Source organism: Cetorhinus maximus, chromosome 8 (assembly GCF_964194155.1).
Source record: "Cetorhinus maximus chromosome 8, sCetMax3.hap1.1, whole genome shotgun sequence".
Lineage (NCBI taxonomy): Eukaryota > Metazoa > Chordata > Chondrichthyes > Lamniformes > Cetorhinidae > Cetorhinus > Cetorhinus maximus.
Window position 1 is genome coordinate 9,646,082 of NC_135886.1, and position 23,840 is coordinate 9,669,921.

Consider the following 23,840-nt stretch of genomic DNA (forward strand, 5'->3'; position numbering starts at 1 on the left):
CAATTGGATCATCCCTTAATCTTCTATACTCAAGGGAACACAACCTTAGTCTATGCAACCGGTCTTCATAATTTAACCCTTTTATCCCAGGTATCATTCTGGTGAATCTGCGTTGTATCCCCTGTAAATCTTCTCATTTTCTCATTCAAAAGCATCCAACCATTACTAAGATATGATTTTATGGGAACAGGCAGGCCTTCAGTCCCTCACTCTAGAAGCCAGCCTTTAAGTTTGATCCAGACATTGGGCATTGGAAAATCACAGCCAATTCTGATTTTAACCTCACCACATGCCAACACCTTCCAGCAAGGGCTGTGGTGGTGGGGGTGGGAAAGTCAGTGGACTATCATTACGAGTGGGAACTTTGGTAGCTTCTTCCCCTTCCAAACCCAAGGCCACTAAAACCACTCGTAGCAACCCTCAACCACTGCTCAAAGCTTAGGTCAGCCAGCTCACCTGTTATATTCTGCCCAAGACGCTGTGCCAGAGATCTCTTAATAATGCTTGAACTTTGAGATTTTTTGGCGACGATGAAAATCTCTGTTTTCTCCTCAATCAATCGCCATTTGAGAATGGGGAAGGGGAAGTGTTTGACTCTGTGCTGATCCACCACCGAAGCTGCTCTAAGCAACGAGAGCAAACAGGGAATCGTTCTAACCACATCATAAAAAAAGGAGAGACACTGGAGAAGGTGCAAAAAATGAATAAAGTGGTGGGAACAATATCAGAAAAAGAACAAGCTGGGGCCTTTTTCTCTAGAAAAGACAGGAGGTAATCTGATGACTTATGCAGTGCTTTGATAGGCCAGATGTAGAGAACATGCTTCCACTTGTGAGGGAATCTAAAATTGGGTAGGGTCATACATATAGAAGAGAGTCACTAAGAAATCTAATAGGGAAACTACAACAAATGTCTTTACCCAGAGGGTGGTTAGTATACCACAGAGTGAATTGCATTTAAGGGGAAACTAAATAAGCCAGTGATGGAGAAAGGAATAGAAGGATATACTGATTGGGTGAGATGAATTCCTAGTTGGAGGAGGCTCATGTCGAGCATATACACTGGCACAGAACTGATTGGCCAAAATATTTGTTTCTATGCTACAAGATCTATGCACCTCGTCATGACAGTGGATCATGGCCCGAATTATTTACAGGCATATAGAACTTTTTGGGGATGATGTGTTTTTTAAAAAACGACATACAAGCAAAAGCTGGCTGAGACTGTACAGTAACCACTTTCTGAAAAATTCCTATGTGGATTATGCTTGACCTACTAGTCCAGAGAGACCTTGGAATGTAGCACCTAAAAGGTGTCAAGGCCCACTTCAGACAGAGACACTTGAAGTGCAAAAGACTGAACTGTAATCTCCTGTGGTTGTGAGACAATGGAGGCTGATTACCATCCCAGCAGAAACTGTGTCCTTTTGAGTTATGCCTCAGAACGTAGACATGATCTGAGTTGACAGAAAGCAGATTCTGGGTGAAAGACATGTTTGTTTTCCTCTTCCAGGAATACGTAAGAAAAGGAGTTAAAAAGCCAGCTGAAAACCTGATGCATTTTCTAGTGTTCCAGTTCTGGAGTGCGTGTGTGTGTGCTGTGAAGGTCACAGCAGAAGAACAGGAACTAGACATCCCTGCAGCTTGTAGGTAAAGGTCAATTTCCTCTCTCTGGCTGGAGGCTAGTCAGCAAAGCCACAGTCAAAAAGGAAACAGGATAATTCCTTCAGCTAATTGGAAGAACCAAGTGCTGTTCAATTGACAGTGTCAGCTCTACATGAACTACCCAACTTAATGGCTGCAATGTTTTGTCATCTACTCCTCACAGAGGAGCCAAAGACTGATTCGTATATCTTTTGAGCTCCTTTTCAGACTTAACTTCTCACTTCTGATGACCTGTGTGTATGCGTCTTGTGTTTTTAATTATTTTTTCCCCCCCTCAGGTTTTAATAACTAATAAACTTTTTCTTTGACTCAAGAAAGCCTGGTTAAATTGGCTCCTTCTATAGCATAAATACATTTGGACTGGGAATAGGTATGCATGAGGGAAGGCACCCTTATTAAACGAACCTTGTTGCGACCAACCAAGGGGTTGAATAAAGAAGGGGAGCCAGCTCATTCCTCCTCACCCAGGAGCATAGCAAAACTGGGGTCCACTTCGGGAAGTTAACAATTTGGGGATCCTATCCAGGATTATAACAAATTGAGGGGCCTTGCCTGGGGACCGGTCGTAACAACCTCTATTGTTCTCTCTTAAGCAGAAGGTTATAGCTTCTGCTCATTAACTCCTCACAGCCACAGAGAGCAGCAACTGCTTGGCATTGTTGGGACTTGAGGGATTAGGGAAGGAAAGGAGAGAGAGAGGAGAGAGAGAGAAACCAAAAGCTGCATCATTCCACATTTTTCTTCATTTTATTAATCATTCTGCCTCAGCAACTAGAGATAGTCACTCCCAATGTAGCGAACTCTTGCTGAGGGAGAAGAGATTTCACTGAAAAAGAACATGGACTACAATAGGTTTACACCCACACCCACCCCCACTACAGAATGCAGGTTGACATGGTTACCAAAACAGCTCTTCTTTCTCTTTAATGAAAGAAAACATAAAACAGCCAGCTTTAAGACAGATTTTTTTTATTGTGTGACAAATGTTTTTTAACCATCTAGAAAAGAAACTCAACACAGAAAAAAATAAATTAGCAATTTACAACAAAACAAATCACAGATTTCTTCGGTCCAACATTCTGTTTGATACAAATTACTCAGCAAATCAAGGAACACATGTACAAAGCATGTAATCCACAGCAGATAGGCAACAAGGTCACAGATTGAACTAGCCCCTGGTTTTCTGTTACTGGAACTGGGGCATTAACTAGCCTGGCGATTTGAAATGTGCACACTGGGGAAATATTGGTGCAATTGTGATCACATTCTTTCCCCCTCTCCAGTCCAACAAATCTTCGCATCCTCTCATTTGAAAGCATCCAAACCTTACGGAGATATGACTTTATGGGACCAGGAAGCCCTCTGGCCCCTTAACTCAAGCAGCCATTCTTTAAAATTGAATCCAGGCATTGAGCATCGGAAGATCGTAGCCAAGCCTGATCTTACCCTCCCCACATGCCCACACCTTCCAGCAAGGGGTGTGATAGGGCTGGGAAAGTTAATGGACCACAATCGTGAGTGGGGACACTCTAACAGCTTCTTCCCCTTCAAACCCAAGACCACTGCAGGGACCCCCAACCCACTGCTCCAAGCTTAGGTCAGCTAGCTCAACAGCAGCGCAGTCAGACCTGGAATCCATCTCAATGTATGGTCACTCAAGGACAGAAAGTTAAGGGGTGGTCTTGTTGAGGTGCTTATAGAGTGATTCTAGGGATCGACAGTTGAGGCACAGAGAAACTATTTCCTCTGGTGGGAAAGTCCAGAGCAATGGGGCATTGCCCCAAAATTAGAGCTAGGCTTTTTCAGAATGATGTCAGGGAGCACGTCAAAAAGGGTTGTGATAATTTGGGGCTCTCTTCCCCAAAAAGCTGTTCAGGCTGGGTGATGGTGGTGGGGGCGGTGGTCAATTGATAATTTCAAAACTGTGGTTGATAGATTTTTGTTCGGCATGGGTATCAAGAATTATGGAACCAAGGAGTAAGTCGAGTTAAAATACAGGTCAGCCAAAATTTAATTGAATGGGTGCCAACATGCACAAGCGGGTTGAGTGGCCAATTCACTTTCCCATCTTCCTAATAAGAGTTCAGGTTGTTAACATTCCAATTTCCTTCACTCCTTTCGGTCTTTAGCTTATCCCCTTCTCCTAAGTCTTCTTAGACCATGAATCCTCCCCTCATCCCCATCAAACAGGGACAACAAGCAGGTGACCCACTCATAGTGGTTCAAAACATTAGCCTATCATGGCCACTGCTGGTGACCAACACGATGGATAAGATTATACCTGCTCTCTGCAAATGGAAGCAGAAAATTAAACCCAACCAATATTTCCCCATTACGCAATCTAAAAACGGATTGACAATTATTGGCAGATATCAATGGAAGTCTCAACATTCCCTTTCTACAATCTTGTGCTGGTCTATCAATGAAAATAGATTACAGCCCACATGGTTAAAAAAAAATCCAATTGTCCCAACTTAGTAATGGGAATATTTTCAAACTCCTGTATACTTTCCCCACTAATGCTGCCCTACACCACTGCCCCCCTCCCCACCCCCACCCAACCCCTGCACAAATATTCACAGGACAGCCCATTTTGACATGGAGGATTTTAACCAATAACGCTGAGTTCGGGGCATGCCCGAGTGGGATTCAAGTACTCATTTGAAAAAGAGGAGAAAATTTCACTAGAAATACATTCAGTCAGAAAGGCAAAACATCATTATGAATTGGACAGTACATAAAAATATAGCTGGCAAAAGAACGCTACGGGGACACTACATCCCCCTCACAACATTCAAATGTGGAATGATATATTTGGATAGTAAAGAAATGAACTTTCAATATTCTGATTGTATCTCAATGCTAAAACTTGCCCAGTGCTTAGAAGAGTCAAAAACCTTTATGGCATCAACTCTTCCCCCAGCAAAAAAGAAAACAGACACACACACACACACACACACACAGACACACATACACAGACACAGACAGACACGTCAGTTGGGTTCTGTTACAAATTAAAGACTGCATTCATAGAATTATGGCCAAAATCATTATTAATTAAGCAGTAGAAAAAAAAAATCTATTATAATATTAAACTTCTTCAGCATTCACTTATTTACACATGACCAGAGGTCTGAGACAGAGGGAAAAATAAATTAACAGGCAATATATATATGTTTGTCACATAAATAGTAAAATCAGTTTTCGGTCTGGTGTAACCGCCCAATTTTCTTGTATACTTATTGTTTTTGGCAGGGACTGTTACATGGGTGCACAAGGTACCCATTACCTGACCAACAAAACAGGCAATGCTCAAACAGTCCGTAGCATTGCAGAAATGCACTCACTGTAGATTTATTATCCAACAATGGCACAGGTAAATAGAATGGTGGTATCTCATTACCACAAGTATTGCAAGATTCTCCACTACTAACCACCCCCTCTCCCCAGTCACTAGTACATTTTCTTTTTCTCAAAAAAAAAAGTGAGGGTGGAAAAAAGGATTTCATATCTCTTCCTTCTACAAATGCCATTATTTCCTAAACTTAGCCTTTATCTTATGTTTCCAATCTTATCAGCCTTCTTTACACAATCACTCTTCCACTGTTCATTTCAGTGTTTATAGCGCAAGTCCAGACCACCACACTAGTGTTTTTCGATGCAGGACCTAGGCCCAATTTCAGACAACACCCATTTATTCTTGGGGTGAAACACTGCATTAGATTAATGAAGAAACAAGTGTCTCCTTGCGCTATGCCTTGGCTCCATCCTACAACTGCCAATCTTTTTTTCACATTCTGTACCCTCGCTTTGCCCTACATTCGCTTCTCGTTCCTCTTTTTAAAGACACATTCTGTAATCTCCGATGCGCCCCTGTCCTGTTCATCTTCCCTCTCGCAGCACATTTGCCTTGACATCAATCATTCACAATGAATCATTAGGATGCAGATATAACAAGAGCGTTTCAGATCGTCCCACTCAGATCAGCTTATTGCAAATCGCCACAGCCTTTTTGTAGACTTCGGTCACGTTATCAAGGTCCATGAGGGAAAAGTTGCTGTCGCCCAACTCGGTGAAACACTTCATCTTACGAAGACGCGGCCTGCAGTCTGACTCAGATCCTTCCAGGTGGAGCAGGTCGTCCGCCGAGACACAGCTCCGCATCTGGCTGCGTTCCTGCCGGCCCTCGGGGAGGTCGAGCCTGTCAAAGGACTCGGAGGAGAGGATGCTGTCCTCACTTACCGCGCTCGACGGGTAGCTGCGATTTGATGAAAGCCTGATGTCGGAAAAGGCCAACTCGTTGAAGGAGCCCAAGCTTTTCAGAGTGGGACTCCCCATCGAAGAGTCCGTGCTGCTGGAGGAGAACTTCCCGTTGTGCTTAAGGATGCCTTTGCGCCTGCATGTTGTGTCTTTGGAGCCATTGCCACTGGCATGGTTCATGTCAAAAGTCACCGCCTCAAAGACAGAAGAATTCTCACAGTCCAACAAGTCTGCTGACTCGCTCGGCTCTGGTGAAGAATAATAGCCGGATTCTCTTTTTGCAGGTTTCTTTAGTATCCCTTTCTTTGGTGCAGGGGCAGCAGCAGCATTGGGCTGCTGGCTATTGCTTTCTGTTGCTGATGTGCTGGAGTCTTTATGAGTGAACAGAGTCTCCTCCATTGGCACAGAGTGATTGACATTGCCTGCGCTGTGCGAGCGATGTTCATAATTGTTCCTTTTCTTCAGTATTCCTTTTGGCCTCTTCAGCAGCGACTTACCCTGACTTTCAGAAGCTCCCCCCTCCTGCAGCGAGTGTGAAATGTCATTCTCCTTCTTCGATTTCTTGAGTGACCGCTGCCGCTCCAGCGGTGAGCTGTGCTGCTTGAAGAAGCAACGCACCTTTGAGCTGCTTTCGAAGACAATGCGGGATGACCGCTGCACCCAGTCCAAAGTGATCGTCACCGGTGGTTCGTAGTCTTTCACCGACTCTATCTCACAGGCTGGGGTCTTGTAGCCCCAGTTCACCCACCAATGATTAGCGACATCTTCAATGGTGGCTCGACGGTCAGGGTTCACCATCAACAGCCAACGGATCAGCCCACACGCATCTGAGATACGGTCAAAGAAATTAAATATGAACCACCACTGTTTCCAATTACAATTGCAGTAACAGCAACAACACCAAAAACTTTTATTCATATAGCGCCTTTAACATAGGTGAAATATCTCCCAAGGTGCTTCACAGGAGTGAAATCAGACAAAATTTCACACTAGTTATATAAGGGGATATTTGGACAGGTGACAAAAAAAATAAATAAATTGGTCATACAGGCAGGTTTTAAGAAGCATCTTAAAGAGGAAAGAGGGAGGTAGAGCGGCAGAGAGGTTTAAGGAGAAAATCTCAGAGCTTAGGGCCCAGGCAGCTGAAGGCATGGACACCAATGGTGGAGTGATTAAAATTGCAGGGGGGTGGGGGTGCACAAGGGGCTAGAATTGCAGGAGCACAGAGGCCTTAGGGGGTTGTAGACCTGAAGGAGGTTACAAATATAGGGAGGGAACAGGTCATGGGAGGATTTGAATACAAAGATGAGAATGAGAATTTTATATTCGGGGCATTGGTGGACTGTGAGTCAACGTAAGTCAATGAGCGCAGGGGTGATGGAAGAATGGGACTCCATCCAAGTTAGGGTTAGGGTCTGATACCGTTGACAGTGAGTCAATATAAAACGTTTAACTGTGTGATATAATCTGCTAATAGTTCAATTGGAACATGCACTCGCTGGTGTTTAGGTCCCAGGGTTGATAGCTGCACAAGGCACTATTGCTGATCTCAGCTGGGCAGTAAATTTGCCTGCCCTTTACCTTACCACAATAGGAACAGAAATTAAAGGAATACAATCAGGCTCTGTAGCAAAATATCTGCCCTCAATATGTTTCCAATGCTACATCAGTGAACATGCTTAAAAGGGCACTTCATTGTAAAGCACTTTGGGATGTCCCAAGATTATACAAGGTGCTATAAGAATTCAGAATTTTCTTTACCTGAAGGTTTGGTAGGCTCACGGTATTCTCCGTTGGTGATTTGTTTAACCAGGTTTCTGTAATCGTGCCCGTCAAAAGGCATGGTGCCATGAACCAAGGTATAGAGCAGTACGCCCAAGGACCAACTGTCAACCTGCCAGGGGCAACAAAATACATGTTACATGGGAAACCAAACCAAGGAGATTTTGGAGGTCAGCAATATAGTGGTGAACGTAGGATAACCTTTTATTCAGAGCAATACACATAAATTGGCTCTATTCATTACACTGTACTGTTCAGCTCTACAATCCTAGCTCAAAGCCTCTCTAAACTTGGTGCATAATAAATATATTGTAGTAATCCACAGCATAAATCTTAGAGGGACTCTCTGACCCTTGTGTGTATGGGCACATCAGTGTTATTTTGGTTGCATGTTCTGAAGACTATTAGTTGTGCGTTAGGTTGGATTAAGAGGATTGTTACTACATTTGCTTAAAGCTAACAAAGTGTAAAATGTCAACACACGTCTCAAAGGAAAGGCCTCACGGGTTTATTTGCTAACATTCCATAATCAGATGTTTTATAATGATTGCTACTCAGCTAAATTTTTCCTCTTATAGACTGTGGGCCTATTCCAAGCCCAGCCAAAGTCACAAGACCACACAACTAAAATAGAAATTATAGCATTGAAAAAGGCCATTTGGTCCAATGAGCCTGTGCAACAAAGGAACCTCTTTCCATCTTACCTCGCTTCACCTTATCAGCGTATCCTTCTACTCCTTTCTCTCTCAGGTGCTTATCTAGATTCTCCTCTGCTATTCACCTCAACTACTCCTTATGATACTGAGTTCTTGCCACTCTCTGGTTAAAGACATTTCTCCCAAATTCCCTATTGTATTTATTAGTGACTAAATAAATTTGTGGCCTCTAGCTTTGCAATCAAACTCAGGTCTCCTCTGATTTAGCCGATTAGGAAAATTCCTGGCAGGCATGCACAGGTGAAAAAAATGAGCATGATTTCCAAGGGGTGCGTCAGAACTCCTTTGAGTAAGTAGCCATTTCTTGTACCAGGTAACAGAGCTCATTGAAAAAAAAAAACATTTTGGGAGCAAATTGGAAAAGTGCACACTCACCTCGGGTCCCCGGTAAGGGCGGCCATTGACAATTTCTGGAGACGCATACAAGGGGCTGCCACAAAAGGTCTGTAAAAACCGGTCATGATGGTACAAATTGGAGAGACCAAAATCAGCAATCTGGGAAGACAAAGTTAGAAAGATGCCTTTAGAGCAGAGAAGGTCCATCATTATCGCTTGACCTTTGCATGCTGTAAATCTAAATCACATCAAAAATTCAAATGACAACTCATTGCGAGTGATAAGTTAACATGTGACATGTCCACAAGATGGTTAAAAGACTCTAAACAAGCAAACAGTGCAATTTGCAGTGTATTTACTTAGGAGAATTATACGTGCTTGGATCAGATCAAGCTGAGGGGAACTGACAGATGGTATGTATGTAATTACATTTTTATCAGGGTTAGCATAAGTAGGAGAGGCTAGATCTGGGGCTGGACTGAATAGTTTCCCAAAGGGTCTCTCTGGCCCTGTTTCTAACACACCAGTCAGGCGCTGAGCCAAAAATTCTTTTTACTTTGTCCAAGAAAATAAAACCCAGCTACGACCTATTTAATTAGACCATGAGGTGGGAGGCAGTGATGGGGAGTTGGTCACCTCCTCCTCCTCCTCCTCCTGGCCATCTGTTTCCTGCAGTTACAGCACCGACCAACTATACCCGCCCTCAGTGGCCACTCCTCGAGTGCCAGTCTAGACAATGAGGGCTGGCAAACTGCATTCCCAATGGAGGGCAGTAAACAGCGTCTGATTCTGCCCTAGCACATTCAAGCATTTATAAGCAAGGGTTATTGGATGGCAGTAGGGTGAGGGAATTCTGCATTTAGATTTTAAAAGGCTGAAATGCTGAGGAGCAAAAAAAAAATGCAGGCCGACACTCCCAGTTGTCAACACCAGGAGCTGGAGGTGCTGAGTTTCAGTTGAGGCATCTGCCCACCTCGGTGGATGCACAAGACCCCACTGCCACTATTGCAAGAAGAGCAGGGGAGCTCTCCCAGTGTTCTGGGCCAAATTTTGTCCCTCAATCAATGTCGATAAAAACAGATTACTTGGTCATTTTCACATTGCTGTTTGTGGGAGCTTGCTGTGTGCAAATTGGCTGCTGCATTTTCTGCATTATGATAGTGACTACAGTTTATAAGTATTTCATTGGTTGAAAAACCCTTTGGAATGCCGAAAGGTTCTTTCTTCCCTGGTTGCCTTTCTCCCTCACCTATCCTGGGGGCATTGAGGCTAGTTCTCATGCCCCAGCTGAGATCAGTTGGGCAGTAGAGTGGCGTATGTGGCTCAGTAACACACATTGGCACTGTTCTTATCCAGTGAGCTACTGGGCTGCCCTTAACCCTCCAAACAATTCAGCTAACACTTGAGCATCATTCCCATCAAAACATGCACTGGAGTGCGAAAATGCCATGCAATGAAGTCCTTCCTACTGCCTCGATCTTTCAGCTGGCATCTTAAAGGACAGATACAGGAGTAGGCCGTTCAGCCCTTTGAGCCTGTTCCATCATCCAGTTAGGTCAAGGCTGATCTGTAGTTTGAATCCGTCTACTCTTCCACCCTCCCTCAATGCTTTCAATTTTGTCCATTAAAAATTAACCAGTAAGTCGAGTGTCAGGGTCAGTTTTGAGTGAAGGTCATGGGCCTCCAGATTAGTGCAATAAAATGTAAACAGACTTGGAACACAAATAGGTCAGATAGACGACATTGCAAAATTTAGAGGGACCAATGCACACAGCACACCCCAGTTAATGGGGAATGCTCGCTCGATGGGTGTGTTTCAGCTACCATTTACAAGGCTGTTGGGCCTTTTGAATGAAGTGATCTCTAATTGCTTCGGTGCTTCCTTGGCAGAGAGGAGCAAATCAATCAGGGCACCCTGCTCCCACTCATCACCTCATGACCCCTGCCAGTAAGTGCATGGGGGCTATTGTCAGGTGGTGATAGGATCAGGCTTGCGCGTGTGGCTTTTCACGATCAAGCATCCTAAAGATATTACATTACTGAGGGAGCTGGGCGAGGGGGTAGAAATACTTGTGAAACTGCACCTTCAGGAGAAAACTAAAGCAGAAAAATACTAATAAACAAACACAGTAGGTGCCATGATCTTAAAATAAGTTACAAGGCTCAAAGTTAAGAACATAAGAAATAGGAGTTGAACGAGGCCATTTGACCCTTCAAGCCTGTTCAACGAGAACACGACCTTCGGCCTCAACCCCACTTTCTCACTCTCTCCCCATGCCCCTTAATTCCCTTCGTACCCAAATATCTATTCACCTCTGTTTTATATATACTCAGTGGCTGAGCATCCACAACTCGATGAGGTGGAGAATTCCAAAGATTCCCAACCCAAATTTGACCAAACAGTATTTTACTGTTATAACCTGGTTAAATGACTCATTGTACGGCTCAGAATCTGTAAATCCTGTTTAATCATTATGGAAATCCACTGCACACTGCAAAGCATCGGTGGATTGGAATTTAGTTGTTTGGATTGATCAATGCTCCTTAACATCCTAGTACCATTCTCCAGTTGGGGTCCCCTGGAGTTATCAAGCTCTCATCAATGCAATGCAGTCCCTGGTCTATGTTGATGCAAACTCTTAGGCCAATAAAAAATATCATTAGTATTACTCCTGTTCCTATTTCTTATGTAAATCACACTTGGGGTACTGTGTAAAGTTTTGGCCACCACAATTGCAAAGAAAGACGATAAAGAGGCACAGAAGAAGCTGCAAAAAAGAAAAAAAGATTTACATGAATGCACCAGGATGAACAAGGAAAGACTGAACAGGCTGGGGGGGCTCTTTTCTGTAGAGGAGAAAAGACAGAGGTCCTGAGGAGTCTTGACAGGGTGGGTGTGGAGAGGATGTTTCCTCTTGTGGGAGAATCTAGAACTAGGGGGTCACTGTTTAAAAATTAGTGGTCACTCATTTAAGGCAGAGATGAGGAGAAATTTTTTCTCTCAGAGGGTTGAGTCCTTGGAACTCTCTTCCTCAAAAGGTGGTGGAAGCAGAGTCTTTGAATATTTTTAAGGCAGAGGTAGATAGATTCTTGGTTAACAACAGGGTGAAAGGTTATCGGGGATAGGCAGCAATGTGAGGTTGAGTTACAATCAGGTCAGCCACGATCTTATTGAATGGCGGTGCAGGCCCGAGTGGCCTACTCCTGCTCCTAATTTGTATGTTCATATGTAGGTGGCTTAAGGGAGATCTCTTAAGATTATGAAGGTATTTGGTAGGCTCAATGTGCAGATGATGTTTGCACTGGTGGCAGAGTCTAAAACTATGAGCCATAAATATAAGACAATAAAGCCAGTAAGGAATTCAGAAGAAACTTCTAGTGGTTGGAAAGTGAAACTTTCTATCACGTGGACTGGTCAAGGCAAAGTGCATAGATACCTCAAAGGGGAAGCTAGATAGGTAGATGAGGAAGAAAAGGAAGAGAAAGACATGCAGATAGGGTTAGCTGAAGTAGGGTGGGAGGAGGCTCATGTGGAGCATAAATGCCAGCATAGACCAGTTGGCCCAAATGGCCTGTTCCTGTGCTGTTACTTCTATGCAAAAGAGAAAGAGAGAACAATACCTAATTCTAATCAATGTTTGTTTGTGAAGTTAAACTGGAGCACTAGATCTTTGGGACCAAATAGTCCCCAACAACAGGTAGCTCTTGACACAGACAGACAATCGTGACTATGGTTTAAATTGTTTACTGGGCACAGATCACGGATGGGTGGCCTGTCATGGTTGTGATCAATCTCTGCTCAGGCTGATTTAGAAGCTTGTGGGGTTGGGGAAGAGAGGGGAACGGAGACTGACATCGCAATTGAAAAGAGCTCAGGAAAAGCAATAAAACGGACTGGGATTGAATGACTCTCCAAGATAGTTAAGGTTGGGAGTGTTTGCAACAGTTGCTAGGTGACAATGTGTGTTTGTTACACTGACCTTTTATAGATCCCATCACAAAACAATCCCATTTATTGGTTTGTAAGTGAACTGAGAGGCTGCAGTTACCATTTTAATCAATTTAGTCTGTGAGAGCAAGAAGGTAGGATTTATCGAGCCACAAGAGTATCGCACCAACGCAGGGACAGAAACAAAACCTGACGTGGAGCAGCTTTCCAGACAGGAACATCTTGTTTCAGCTCCTCCCCAAATAAAATAAAAATCATGTATGCTTTTGAAACTTTATCCTTCAGAAAGTTTCTGAGGACCATCAATCACTGAATAAAAGATATAATACCATTTTTATTCTAGATACAGATTTTCCTGTATACAGCCAACAACAACTTATACTCGTATAGCGCCTTTAACAAAGTAAAATGTCCCAAGTGCTTCGTAGGAGCGTTATCCAACAAAATGTGACACTGAGCCACATAAGGCAATATTAGAGCTGATACCAGAAGCATGCTGCAAGAGATAGGTTTTGAGAAGCATCTTAAAGGGGAAGAGAGACGTGGATGATCCATAGGTGGACATCCATTTACCAAACCAGGCAGCAGATGACATTCTGTGAATCCCAATTGTTTCATTGTAAAACGATAGTTCTGTGCAAATACCGCAAATACAGTTTCCGCTCTTCCCTTCTGGACCCTTTCTCCATGTCCAAAAGGCCTGGGGAAAAACCCAGCTTTTAAGTACAGGCTTCAATGAACATCACCTGCTCTCAATTCACTCTGAAGCTTGTCCTGATTTACTCTTAAAGAGGCCTGCATTTCTAACATTGGCATTGGAGATGTGGAGGGAGTTAGAGAGGGGATTCCAGAGCTTAATACCTTGGCAGCTGAAGGCATGGTTACACATGGTGAGCAGCCGCGATCTTAAATCGCTACAAGAGGCCAGAATTGGAGGAGCAGAGATCTCAGAGGGCTGTAGGAGGTTAGAGATAGGGAGAGGCGGGGTGAGACCATGGAGGTATCTGAAAGCAAGTCAACCACATGAACGAGGGGTACCCCACCCCTTTATCTTAGAAACTGCACCCTCAGCAAAACTTTGATAGCCCAGTGAAGCTGCACTCCTTACCTTGACATTCCCAAAGGCATCCAACAGGATATTCTCCAGCTTCAGGTCCCGGTGCACAATTCCATTCTGGAAAACAGGAAACCAAATCAAGACCGTAAATTTTCAGCTTAGCTCCAAAAAGGGTGTTAAAAGACAGTCAAACACATTTCTCCATTAATCCTGGCTTTACTACATAGTTGAAGAGATTTAGCTCTCGGAGGCTTGGGAGTTTTGAGTTCCCCTGCCCCCTCCCTCCGTGCAACAGTGTTAATTCGAGAAGGTCTCCAAACTCCCACAGAGACAAAAATAACTTCATTATCCAATTGTTTGCACTTCTTTAATTGGTTTGTGCACTCTCCATGGTGCTCAGTGTGCTGATGCCTGGCAGCTAGTTTAACTGGAAAAGGAAAGAATGAAATTCTAGAGCTCTCCCAAAGTTCAGGATGTGATGTCTACCCGCAGGCCAGGTAAGAGACTGCACCCCATGTCTACCAGAGGAAGCTAGGCTGGGTGCTGGTGTGGTCCCAGCAGCAGTATGGAATGCAAATGTTTCAGCACCTAACAGTCAATGCAGCCAGCTTGTTTTTGGAATCTCCTCAATTTTTCTTCCAACTTCTCCCAGTGATGTTAACTAGTTGATGCTGGGCTACAGCTCTGCGCAGTATTGTCCCACTCCAATAATGTCCAAATAACTATAGATGTCACAGTACCAGTGCTAGAAGGCTATATGCAAATTCAGATGGCACAAAAGTGCAGCCCAAACCTATCCTCCCTGGGAATGCCCAATCCTCCAAAATTGTGCTGGAACCTCCAGGAATAAATCTCCTGAACAATTGTGGAAAAAAATCATAGGGAGAATGTGTTTCCAATTTCTTCTAACTTTTTTGTTTATTAAAAATACATCATTCTTTGGGATGGGAGCATCACTGGCAAGGCAGTCATTTATTGCCATCCCTGGTTGACCTATGAGGTGGTGGTGGTGGAGCGTCTTCTTGAACCACTACAGTCCATGCTGTAAAGACAATACCACAATGCTGTTATGGATTGGGAGTTTGATACAAACATGAGGGACAGGAGCAGGAGTAGACCATGCTGCCCGTCAAGCCTGCTCTGCCATGCAATACGATCATAGCTTCAAATCTACTTTTCTGCCCACTCCCCATATCCCTCGATTCCCTGAGAGGCCAATGGTCTGCCCATTTCAGTTTTAAACGTATTCAACGATGGAGCATTCACAACTCTCTGGGGGAGAGAATTCCAAAGATTCACAACCCTTTGAGTGAAGAAATTTCTCCTCATCTCAGTCCTAAATGATAGGCCCATTATACTGAGTCCTTTTTTTTTTAATTCATTCACGGGATGTGGGCTTCGCTGGCTGGGCCAGCATTTATTGCCCATCCCTGGTTGCCATTGAGAAGGTGGTGGTGAGCTGCTTTCTTGAACCGCTGCAGTCCCTGTGGTGTAGGTGCACCCACTGTGCTGTTAGGAAGAGAGTTCCAGGATTTTGACCCAGCGACAGTGAAGGACAGTGTGCCCGTGTTCTAGATTCACCAGCTAGGATAAGCAGCTTCTCAGCATCGAGCCCCTTCAGTATCTTGCAGGTTTCAGTGAGACCACCTTCAAAATTCGACTATAGACCCCAATTTACTCAGCCTCTCATCATAGGACAACCCTCTTATACAAAGGGTCGGTCTAGTGAACCTTTGTTCTACTGGCTCCAGCACATGTATATCCTTCCTTACGATGAAGTAACTGTTAAAAAGGATATTTGATGGGCGGGGCAGCTTGAGGCAGGTCACCTACTGAATCCTCCAGGAGATAGGTCCAAGTTGGAGTCCAGGAGGATTCAACATGTGACCTGGAGTCCTCATCCAAAATTGACCAGCATCATACAGCCTCCAATACTTTAGGAGGTGCTTCACTGGATTACAAAAGGGAATGGGGAGCTCAGCTGAATCTTTCCCTGCTTTACCACAAGGCTGCAGAGAATAACTAAAGGGTTTCTGAAGCTTCGGCTGAGATCAACAATGGCTGGGAATGAAACTTGGACTGGGAATGAAACTTGGACTCGAAATGTGGTACTGCAATATCAAGTGGTGTAGACAATTGATTCCAACTGCCTGATGTACTGAAAATAAGATAAGGTGCCATTTTTCAATGTTTTTTTTTTGAGGCCCTAATATTTATTTTGTGTTTTGAGTCAAACAATCGTCCATTAAGTTTCTTGGCTCTCCTTGAATGAAAGAATATTTGAACAAGAGCCCTAAAGGTTTCATTCCTCCCCCCCCCCCCCCCCCCCAACCTCGAGTCTTGTCTGAAGAGAACTGGAAAATAAGTCAAGTCTTTTATGTGGAGGTGGTGTGGGAGACATAGCAGAATGACCTTTCACCTCTGGCATGCTTTTACCCTCCTCTTCCCACCACCCTCACTGTCTTTCTCCACCTGCAGTCAACACAGTGCTTGTAAATTAGGCTCAATTGGAAACAGGCTTCGACTGATCCCTGTACACAACTTGTACCTCTCTAACGCAAAGTGGCACAGGGCCAAGACACAAAGCACGCAGGCTAGGTCTCTCCAGCTCACGCTCTCCCTCCTGCTCTCCTCCAGCTGGTTGCTTCACTGAGGCCGACGTACCTGGGGACCAATCATCAGTCGCTGTACAAGGAGTAAAACAAGCCTTCCCCTCTAATGCACCCCAACCCACAGCCATCAACTCCACCCCCGCCCTCGCCGAGCCAACCTCAATCCATTCAGACAGCTTCTAAAAAAGATCCTGCACAATGTTACGATGGGGACTGAAATAATGGAATTATTACTAATAGGGAACAATTGTCTATTTTGAGCTGGTCGAATTGGCTCGCCGACATCTGTTTCAACTTTTTTTTTTGTTTTTAAAAGACCCAGGTGGTTGGAAACAATTTCTGCATGTAGCTGAACATTATGAAAACACAAGAGGAGCTTGTTGTAAACCATGCTGGATTATTGAGGTGGAAAGAAACACATTATAAGAAACAGGAAATTCAAGTCTCGTGTATTCCTCTTTTTTTAAATCCTGGATGCTTTTTTTTTTGGACAATGCTCTTGAGTGGGGACTGGACAAGCAGGCACTTGGATTAGCTAAATGAGCCTTCGCCAAGTGGCCTTTTAGCTTTCTGCTGCACAGAAAGGTTAACGGTAATGGAATTGCCCAGGCAGTGGCAGTATGCCAGCTGTTGGCGCAAAGGTAAATTCAGCGTTCTCGCCTCCTGGTGAAAAATACAGTAAGAGGAGGCAGCCATACAAGCAAGGAGCAGGAGTAGGCCATTCGGCTCCTTGAGCCTTTTAATAAGATCGTGACTGATCTGTTAGTAACCTCAAATCTGCATCCCGCCTACTCCCGATAACCTATCACCCCCTTGCTTAGCAAGAATCTATCCACCTCTACCTTAAAAATACTCAAAGACTCTGCTTCCACCACCTTTTCAGGAAGAGAGTTCCAAAGACTCACGACCCTCAGAAAAAATTCACCTCATCTCCATTTTGAATGGGCAACTCCTTATTTTTAAACAGTGACCCTTAGTTCTAGATTCTCCCACAACAGAAAACATCCTCTCCACATCCACCCTGTCAAGTCCCCTCAGGATCTTATATGTTTCAATCAAGTCGCCTCTTAATCGAAACTCCAGCAGACACAAGCCTAACCTATCCATCCCTTCCTCATAAGACAACCTGCCCATTCCAGGTATTAGTTTGGTAAACCTTCTCTGAACTGCTTCGAACACATTTACATCCTTCCTTAAATAAGGTAATCATTACTGTACACTGTGCTCCAGGTGTGGTTTCACTCGTGCTCTGTATAACTGAAGCATAACCTCCCTACTTTTGTATTCAATTCCCCTCACAATAAATGATAACATTCTATTGGCTTTCCTAATTACTTGCTGTAGCTGTACACTAGCCTTTTGCGATTCATGCACCCAAATCCCTCTGCATCTCAGAGCTCTGCAATCTCTCACCATTTAGATAATACTTCTTTTATTCTTCCTGCCAAAATGGACAATTTCACATTTTCCCACATTATACTCCATTTGCCAGATCTTTGCCCACTCACCTAACCTATCTATATATTTTTGTAGCCTCCTATGTCCTCTTCACAAATTACTTTCCTACCTATGTTTGTGTCATCAGCAAATTTGGCAACCATCCCGTCCATCCCTTCATCCAAGTTATTTATATAAATTGTAAACAGTTGAGGTTCCAGCACTGATCCCTGTGGCACACCACTCATTACATCTTGCCAACCTGAAAAAGACCCATTTATACCTACTCTCTGCTTCCTGCTAGGCAGCCAATCTTCTTTCAATGCCAGTATGTTACCCCCTATAACATAAGCTTTTATTTTCCACAATAACCTTAGAAGTGGCACTTTATCAAATGTCTTCTGGAAATCTAAGTACAGTACATCCACTGGTTCCTCTTTATCCACGGCACATGTTGCTTCCTCAAAGAATTCCAATAAATTGGGTAAACATGATTTCCCTTTCACAAAACCATGTTGACTCTGCCTGATTACCTCGAACTTATCTAGGTGCCCTGTAATAGCTTCTTTTTCCCTCTGATTGACGTTAAGCTAACTGACCTGTAGTTTCCCGCTCTGTCTCCCTCCATTTTGAATAATGGAGTTATATTTGCTATCTTCCAATCTAATGGAGCCTTTCCCAAATCTAAGGGAATTTCAGAAAATTAAAACCAGTGCATCAACTATCTCACTAGCCACTTCTTTTAAGACCCTAGAATGAAGTCCATCAGGACCCGTGCACTTGTCAGCTGCAGCTCCAACACTATACTCAGTACCACTTTTCTGGTGATTGTAATTTTCCTGAGTTCCTCCCTTCCTTCCATTTCCTCATTTACAGCTATTTTTTGGATGTCAAATGTATCCTCGATGGTGAAGACTGATACAAAATACCTGTTCAATTCATCTGACATTTCCTTGCTTTCCATTATCACTTCTCCAGACTCACTTTCTAACAAAGTGAGCATTGGCCCTATAACTTGTTTCTTTTTGGCACTATCTTTAACCTTTCTAGTTAACCACGGATGGTGTGTCTGTTCCTTGAACTTTATCATCCTTTTTGGAATGTATCTGTTGCGTGTATTCTAAAATATCCCCTTAAATGTTTGCCACTACATTTCTATTGGCCTATCCCTTAACCTGATTTTCCAATTCACTTTAGCCAGCTCTGTTTTCATGCCTTCATAATTTCCCTTATTTAAGTTTAAAAACATAGTCTTGAACCCACCCCTCTCTCCCTCACACTGAATGTAAAATTCAATCATATTACGGTCATTGCTGCCAAGGGACGCCTTCACTATGAGATCCATTCAGCCACTCAAGCCTGTTCAGCCATTCAATTAGATCATGGCTGTTCTGCACCTCAGCTCCATTTGCCCATTGTTGCTCCATATTCCTCAATGGCCTTACTCAAAAATCTATTAATCAGAGCTTTGAAAACTCATCTGAACCCAGCAACAATCATTTTAAAATCAGAAGAGAGAGAACAAGTGCTTCCCAATTTTCTTCCTAAACATGTGTTCTTTTAAGATGATGCCCTTTTGTTCTCGATTCTCCCACCAGGGGAAGTATTTTCTCTGTTTCAGCCCCAACCAATCCTTTTATAATGTTAAACAACTCCATATGATCACTCTACAATCTCTGCTACCCAAGGGAATACAAGCCAAGTTTACTCATCCTGTCCAACTGTGATGATGTGCGAGGAGGGGGGTGGTATTGGGGTGGTGGGGGAAGGTGGAAGCTGCCATGAGATCCTGTCCCTGACCATCATCCAGTCACCTTTACGGGAAAACACATGAATGGGAGTACCGCCTGATATTTTGCTTGTTAAACTGTCAAAAGTCTGGCCAATATTAACTGTCTGGCTCACATGTGAAGGAAGCTTGCTAATTGGACCACACCCGATGCAGGAGTGAGTGAAGGGAAGGGAGGAAAAGTGAAACTGTAAATGTTTTTTAATTACAGTAAAATGCTTCTTGATCTCCGATATTCTCAGCTAAGGTTACAATTGAGACAAAAAAGAACATCGCTCTCCCACGCATTCCTCAATTTTAGATTCGAGTGTCAATGAAGTTGACTGCATTCTTGCTGGTCTAGTTACTCTTGAAAACACAGGGGTTAGGTTACAAAAGAAGAAGTAAAAGGAAAAAACAAACATTTAAAAAGAGAAAACACCTTGCGATGCTTGCCCAGTTTACTTTTGAAAAGACACATCACTTTGACCTTTGCGTGAAGGGCTCTGTATCAAGGGAGTCTGGATTCCAGAAAGGTCAAACACTCCTTCCCCTTCCTCATCCCCTCCAAGCCTACCAGCTGAGAACGTCATCTTCATTTGCATCAAAGAAAGTCAGCCAGGGGCAATTGCCACAGTTGGGACATTCATATTGGTTTGTGCGGCACACCTGTTAACACACCCGATGCGCTCATTCTAATTTAGACAGAATATTATCATTCAAGCCTGTGACTTTATCCGTGAAGAATCTGGCTACACCTTAAATAATTGTTTGAAACACTCTGGTTTCCACTAGCCTTCATTAAAATACAATGCATGCCAGGTTAAGGGTTTTACTTTCTGTTAGCACCTCTACTCCCAGGTTTGTGGTGACGGTGGGAGAGCATTCCAAAAGGAGCTGGGGTACAGTTCCATAGGCGCCAGCAGCCATCCTATCCCTCACCCAAGCAGCTGTTCTACAAGTCTAAATAGCAAGCATCAACAGGCTATTTGACCACATGGGGCTTCATAGCCAAGCCCAATCCCGACTCACCAGGCACCAGCCTGTGCATACTGTCCAGCACAGGTCACCTGGCTGCTTTACCACCCTCACCCACCCACCTCCTTAACTGAAGGCATTCAGGATAATTCTAGCACCCCAATTTCTGCCCATAACCAAAATCAGATAACCGAAATCAACCCTGTAAGGGAGTTGGGGGGAGGTGGACCCGAGGTCAAATTAGGACTTTCCTGTTTGCCCATCTTGGTTTAACAATGTGGATTGAATCATCAAATGAATCATGAGCGAAAGGAATTGAAAGTAGAAGTAAGGATGTTATGCTTCAGTTATACAGGGCATTGGTGAGATGACATCTCGAATACTGTATGCAGTTTTGGCCTCCTCATTTGATGAAGGATGTAAACACATTGGAGGCGGTTCAGAGGAAGTTTACTAGATTGATACTTGGAATGAGTGGGTTGTCTTGTGAGGAAAGGTTAGACAGACTGGGCTTGTTTCCACTGGAGTTTAGAAGAGCAAGTTGTGACTTGATTGAAGTATATTAGATCCTGAATGGTCTTGACAAGGATGTATCCTCTTGTGGGTGAATCCAGAGCTAGGGGGCACTGCTTTAAAATTAGGGGTCACCCTTATAGGAAAGAGATGAGGAGAATTTTTTTATCTTGAGTTTTGTGCGACTTTGGAACTCTCTACCTCAGGAGGCGGGGTCATTGAATATTTTTAAGGCGGAGGTAGATAGATTCTTGTTCAGCAAGTAAATCAAAGGTTATTGGGAGTAGATGGGAACGTGGAAATCAAAACACAAACAGATCAGCCGTGAATGGTGGAGCAGGTTCATGGTGCCAAACAGCCCACTTCTGCTCCTATTTGCGCATGTTCATTTGGAAGAATGAAAGGGAAAGAGAGAGAGAGAAAGAAAGTGCGAGTGTGAGAGTGTGTGCGTCTGCATTTGTGCTAAGGTTGCATTCAGCTGCATGAGCTGCAAAGTGTTAACTAATTTTAATAGTGCAGACAAAGCCCATTGAAAATCGATTTGTGTCAGACTCCCTTCTGCCACCCACCAAGATAGCCAAGCTGTTTAGCAGATGCCGTCTGATATCATACCTTGTGACAGTAATGGATGGCAGATACAATCTGCCTGAAGAAACGTCGGGCTTCTTGCTCGGTCAAACTCTGCTTCTCATTGATGAAGTCGTACAGGTCACCCTTGCTTGCGTACTCCATAATGATCACAATTTTATCCTTGTTTTCAAAAACTAAAAAAGAGGAAATTACATAAAAAAATTCCTTAAGTTTACAGAATTTTCCTGTGAAGTTTATAAGGCGCTTGCTATTCCATAAACATCAAACATTGCTACAGCAAGCTCGTGTCACTCAGGATACAAGCTTTTCCGATTCAGGATGGAGTTCAGAGATCACTGGATGGTAATGACACTGGCGGTTTTGATCACTGCCTTCAAATAACTCAGAAATGTTGGAAAAACCTTTCAAGTAACAGGGGAAATTTGCCCGTTTCAACTCTCCCAGTGAGGAGCTGCAGTCAACAGCAGCTCGGGTTGGAGACCAAGCTATGGCCCAGTGAGCTAGTCCTCTGATCGACTCTCCCATTGGGCACAGTTCTCCTCTGGCAGTCACGGACTTACTCATGTAAAATCACCCTTAAATGCAAATGAAGGCAATAGGCACTCGGAGAGAAATGAGAGATTTTTTTTTTAATATAAAATCTGCATTTTTACCATGAACAGATTCACTTGAATAAGCTGGCTGATCATGGAAGGGAGGGTGATTGAACTGCTGCCCTCCCCATTCAGTTGGCAGACACATACCAGAAGAATTGCAGATCTTGTCTGTCGTCTCAACTGAGCCCAGCTGAGGGCAGCAGTCGGGGTGCTGATATCGCACCTTGGGGGTGGGTAAAAATCAAGCTGGGTTTCCACTCCTGATTGGAGCCTGGCAATTTCTTTTGGAAAGTGCGTGTCAGTAGGCTTTTGGGTTATGGATTGGATCAGACTTGGCTGTGATGCCCTCATGGCCAAATAGCCCAGCAAAACTCAGTGCCCAAGCCAATCGTGGACATGGTAATGGAAGGATCTCAGTTTCCACTGTCAATATCACATCGAGGTTTGAAAGTAAAATAGCACACAGTGACTACTCATGTAACATGTTGCATGTAAAAAATAGCACACAGTGACTACCTGCAGTGTAACATGCTGCTTGTATGTTATGGAATTTAAAATAAAAACTTTGATAGACCAGATAAAGTTTGTAAAAAGGTGAATGAGTCAGACTTCACAACAGAGCAAAAAAGGCCAAGGAACGCCCTCCCCCTTTTACATAGAACAATATCTATTGCGCCTCACCACCCACTCACTGGGAATTTAACTCATTATTGTTAGCTCAACATCAAACCACGCCCCAACATTTAAAAGAAATGGCACTCCCGAAATTCTGAGTTCCGTGATCCGTCACCCGTTCTGTGGTGGGACATTGTCAGATTTCGGCGAAAACGTGGACTCTTACAGGAAGGGAGAGAGGGGTAAGAGAGAGAATTCCAGAGCTTAGGGCCCAGGCAGCTGAGGGTGTCACTTGGCACATTGAACGATCTGTCATGACCCGCTCACGGAAGGCTTCAGTTAAATGGGCACAGCACTAAATAGTGGGCGTTCATTGAAACTTCACCATCTGTGTGTGAATTCCATGAGAAGTGATGAAAGTTCTTCAATGGCCGTCAAATTAAACAGACCGTGTCCAACAATAAACAGCATTCTTTTAGTCATGCAGGAAATGATTACGTGCATTTCCGGAGATGGACAGGCTGCAGGAAGGAGGGACAGGGAAGGGGGTGGCTGCAGTAGCACTATGAATCCTGAGCACTCACTCAGTCAGCTCATGCTGGTGGGGGTGGAGTTATGGAGTTTACCCTGAACACTAATGGTGAACAATGAGAAACGGTGTCTCCTTTTTTTTTGAGGGCCATACTCTGAGGGACCCTTACAGAAAGCAATTAGGCAGCAGAAAACTAACAACACTTATCATTCTTCTTTATCTCCATAGAGGCTGGAAGCAAAAAAGATGCTAACAGAAATGAATCAGTGCCAGTGCCCTCAACACACAAGATAGACAAGTGAACGAGGAGCTGCAGTCTGAGGCATTCAGCTTGAGTGACACTAAGCCCTGGCCACTGAGCATTTGGACACTCATCCCAATAGGTCCTGCAATGAAAAGACAATGCCTGTAAGACATCACAGCCATTTGGAGGG

General features: G+C 43.8%; 1 protein-coding gene across 1 annotated transcript in view; it reads right to left on the reverse strand.

Annotated features, from left to right (window-relative positions):
- Positions 1-4,702: 4,702 nt before the first annotated feature.
- nuak2 (NUAK family, SNF1-like kinase, 2) overlaps positions 4,703-23,840 on the reverse strand; it is a 40,735-nt gene continuing 21,597 nt past the window's right edge. The window contains exons 3-7 of the mRNA XM_078546413.1: positions 21,685-21,836; positions 13,816-13,881; positions 8,798-8,917; positions 7,686-7,818; positions 4,703-6,751 (exon numbers count right to left, since the gene is read on the reverse strand). Coding sequence (XP_078402539.1) covers positions 5,643-6,751; positions 7,686-7,818; positions 8,798-8,917; positions 13,816-13,881; positions 21,685-21,836 — 1,580 coding nt within the window. The 3' untranslated portion in view covers positions 4,703-5,642. The remainder of the gene's footprint in view (positions 6,752-7,685; positions 7,819-8,797; positions 8,918-13,815; positions 13,882-21,684; positions 21,837-23,840) is intronic.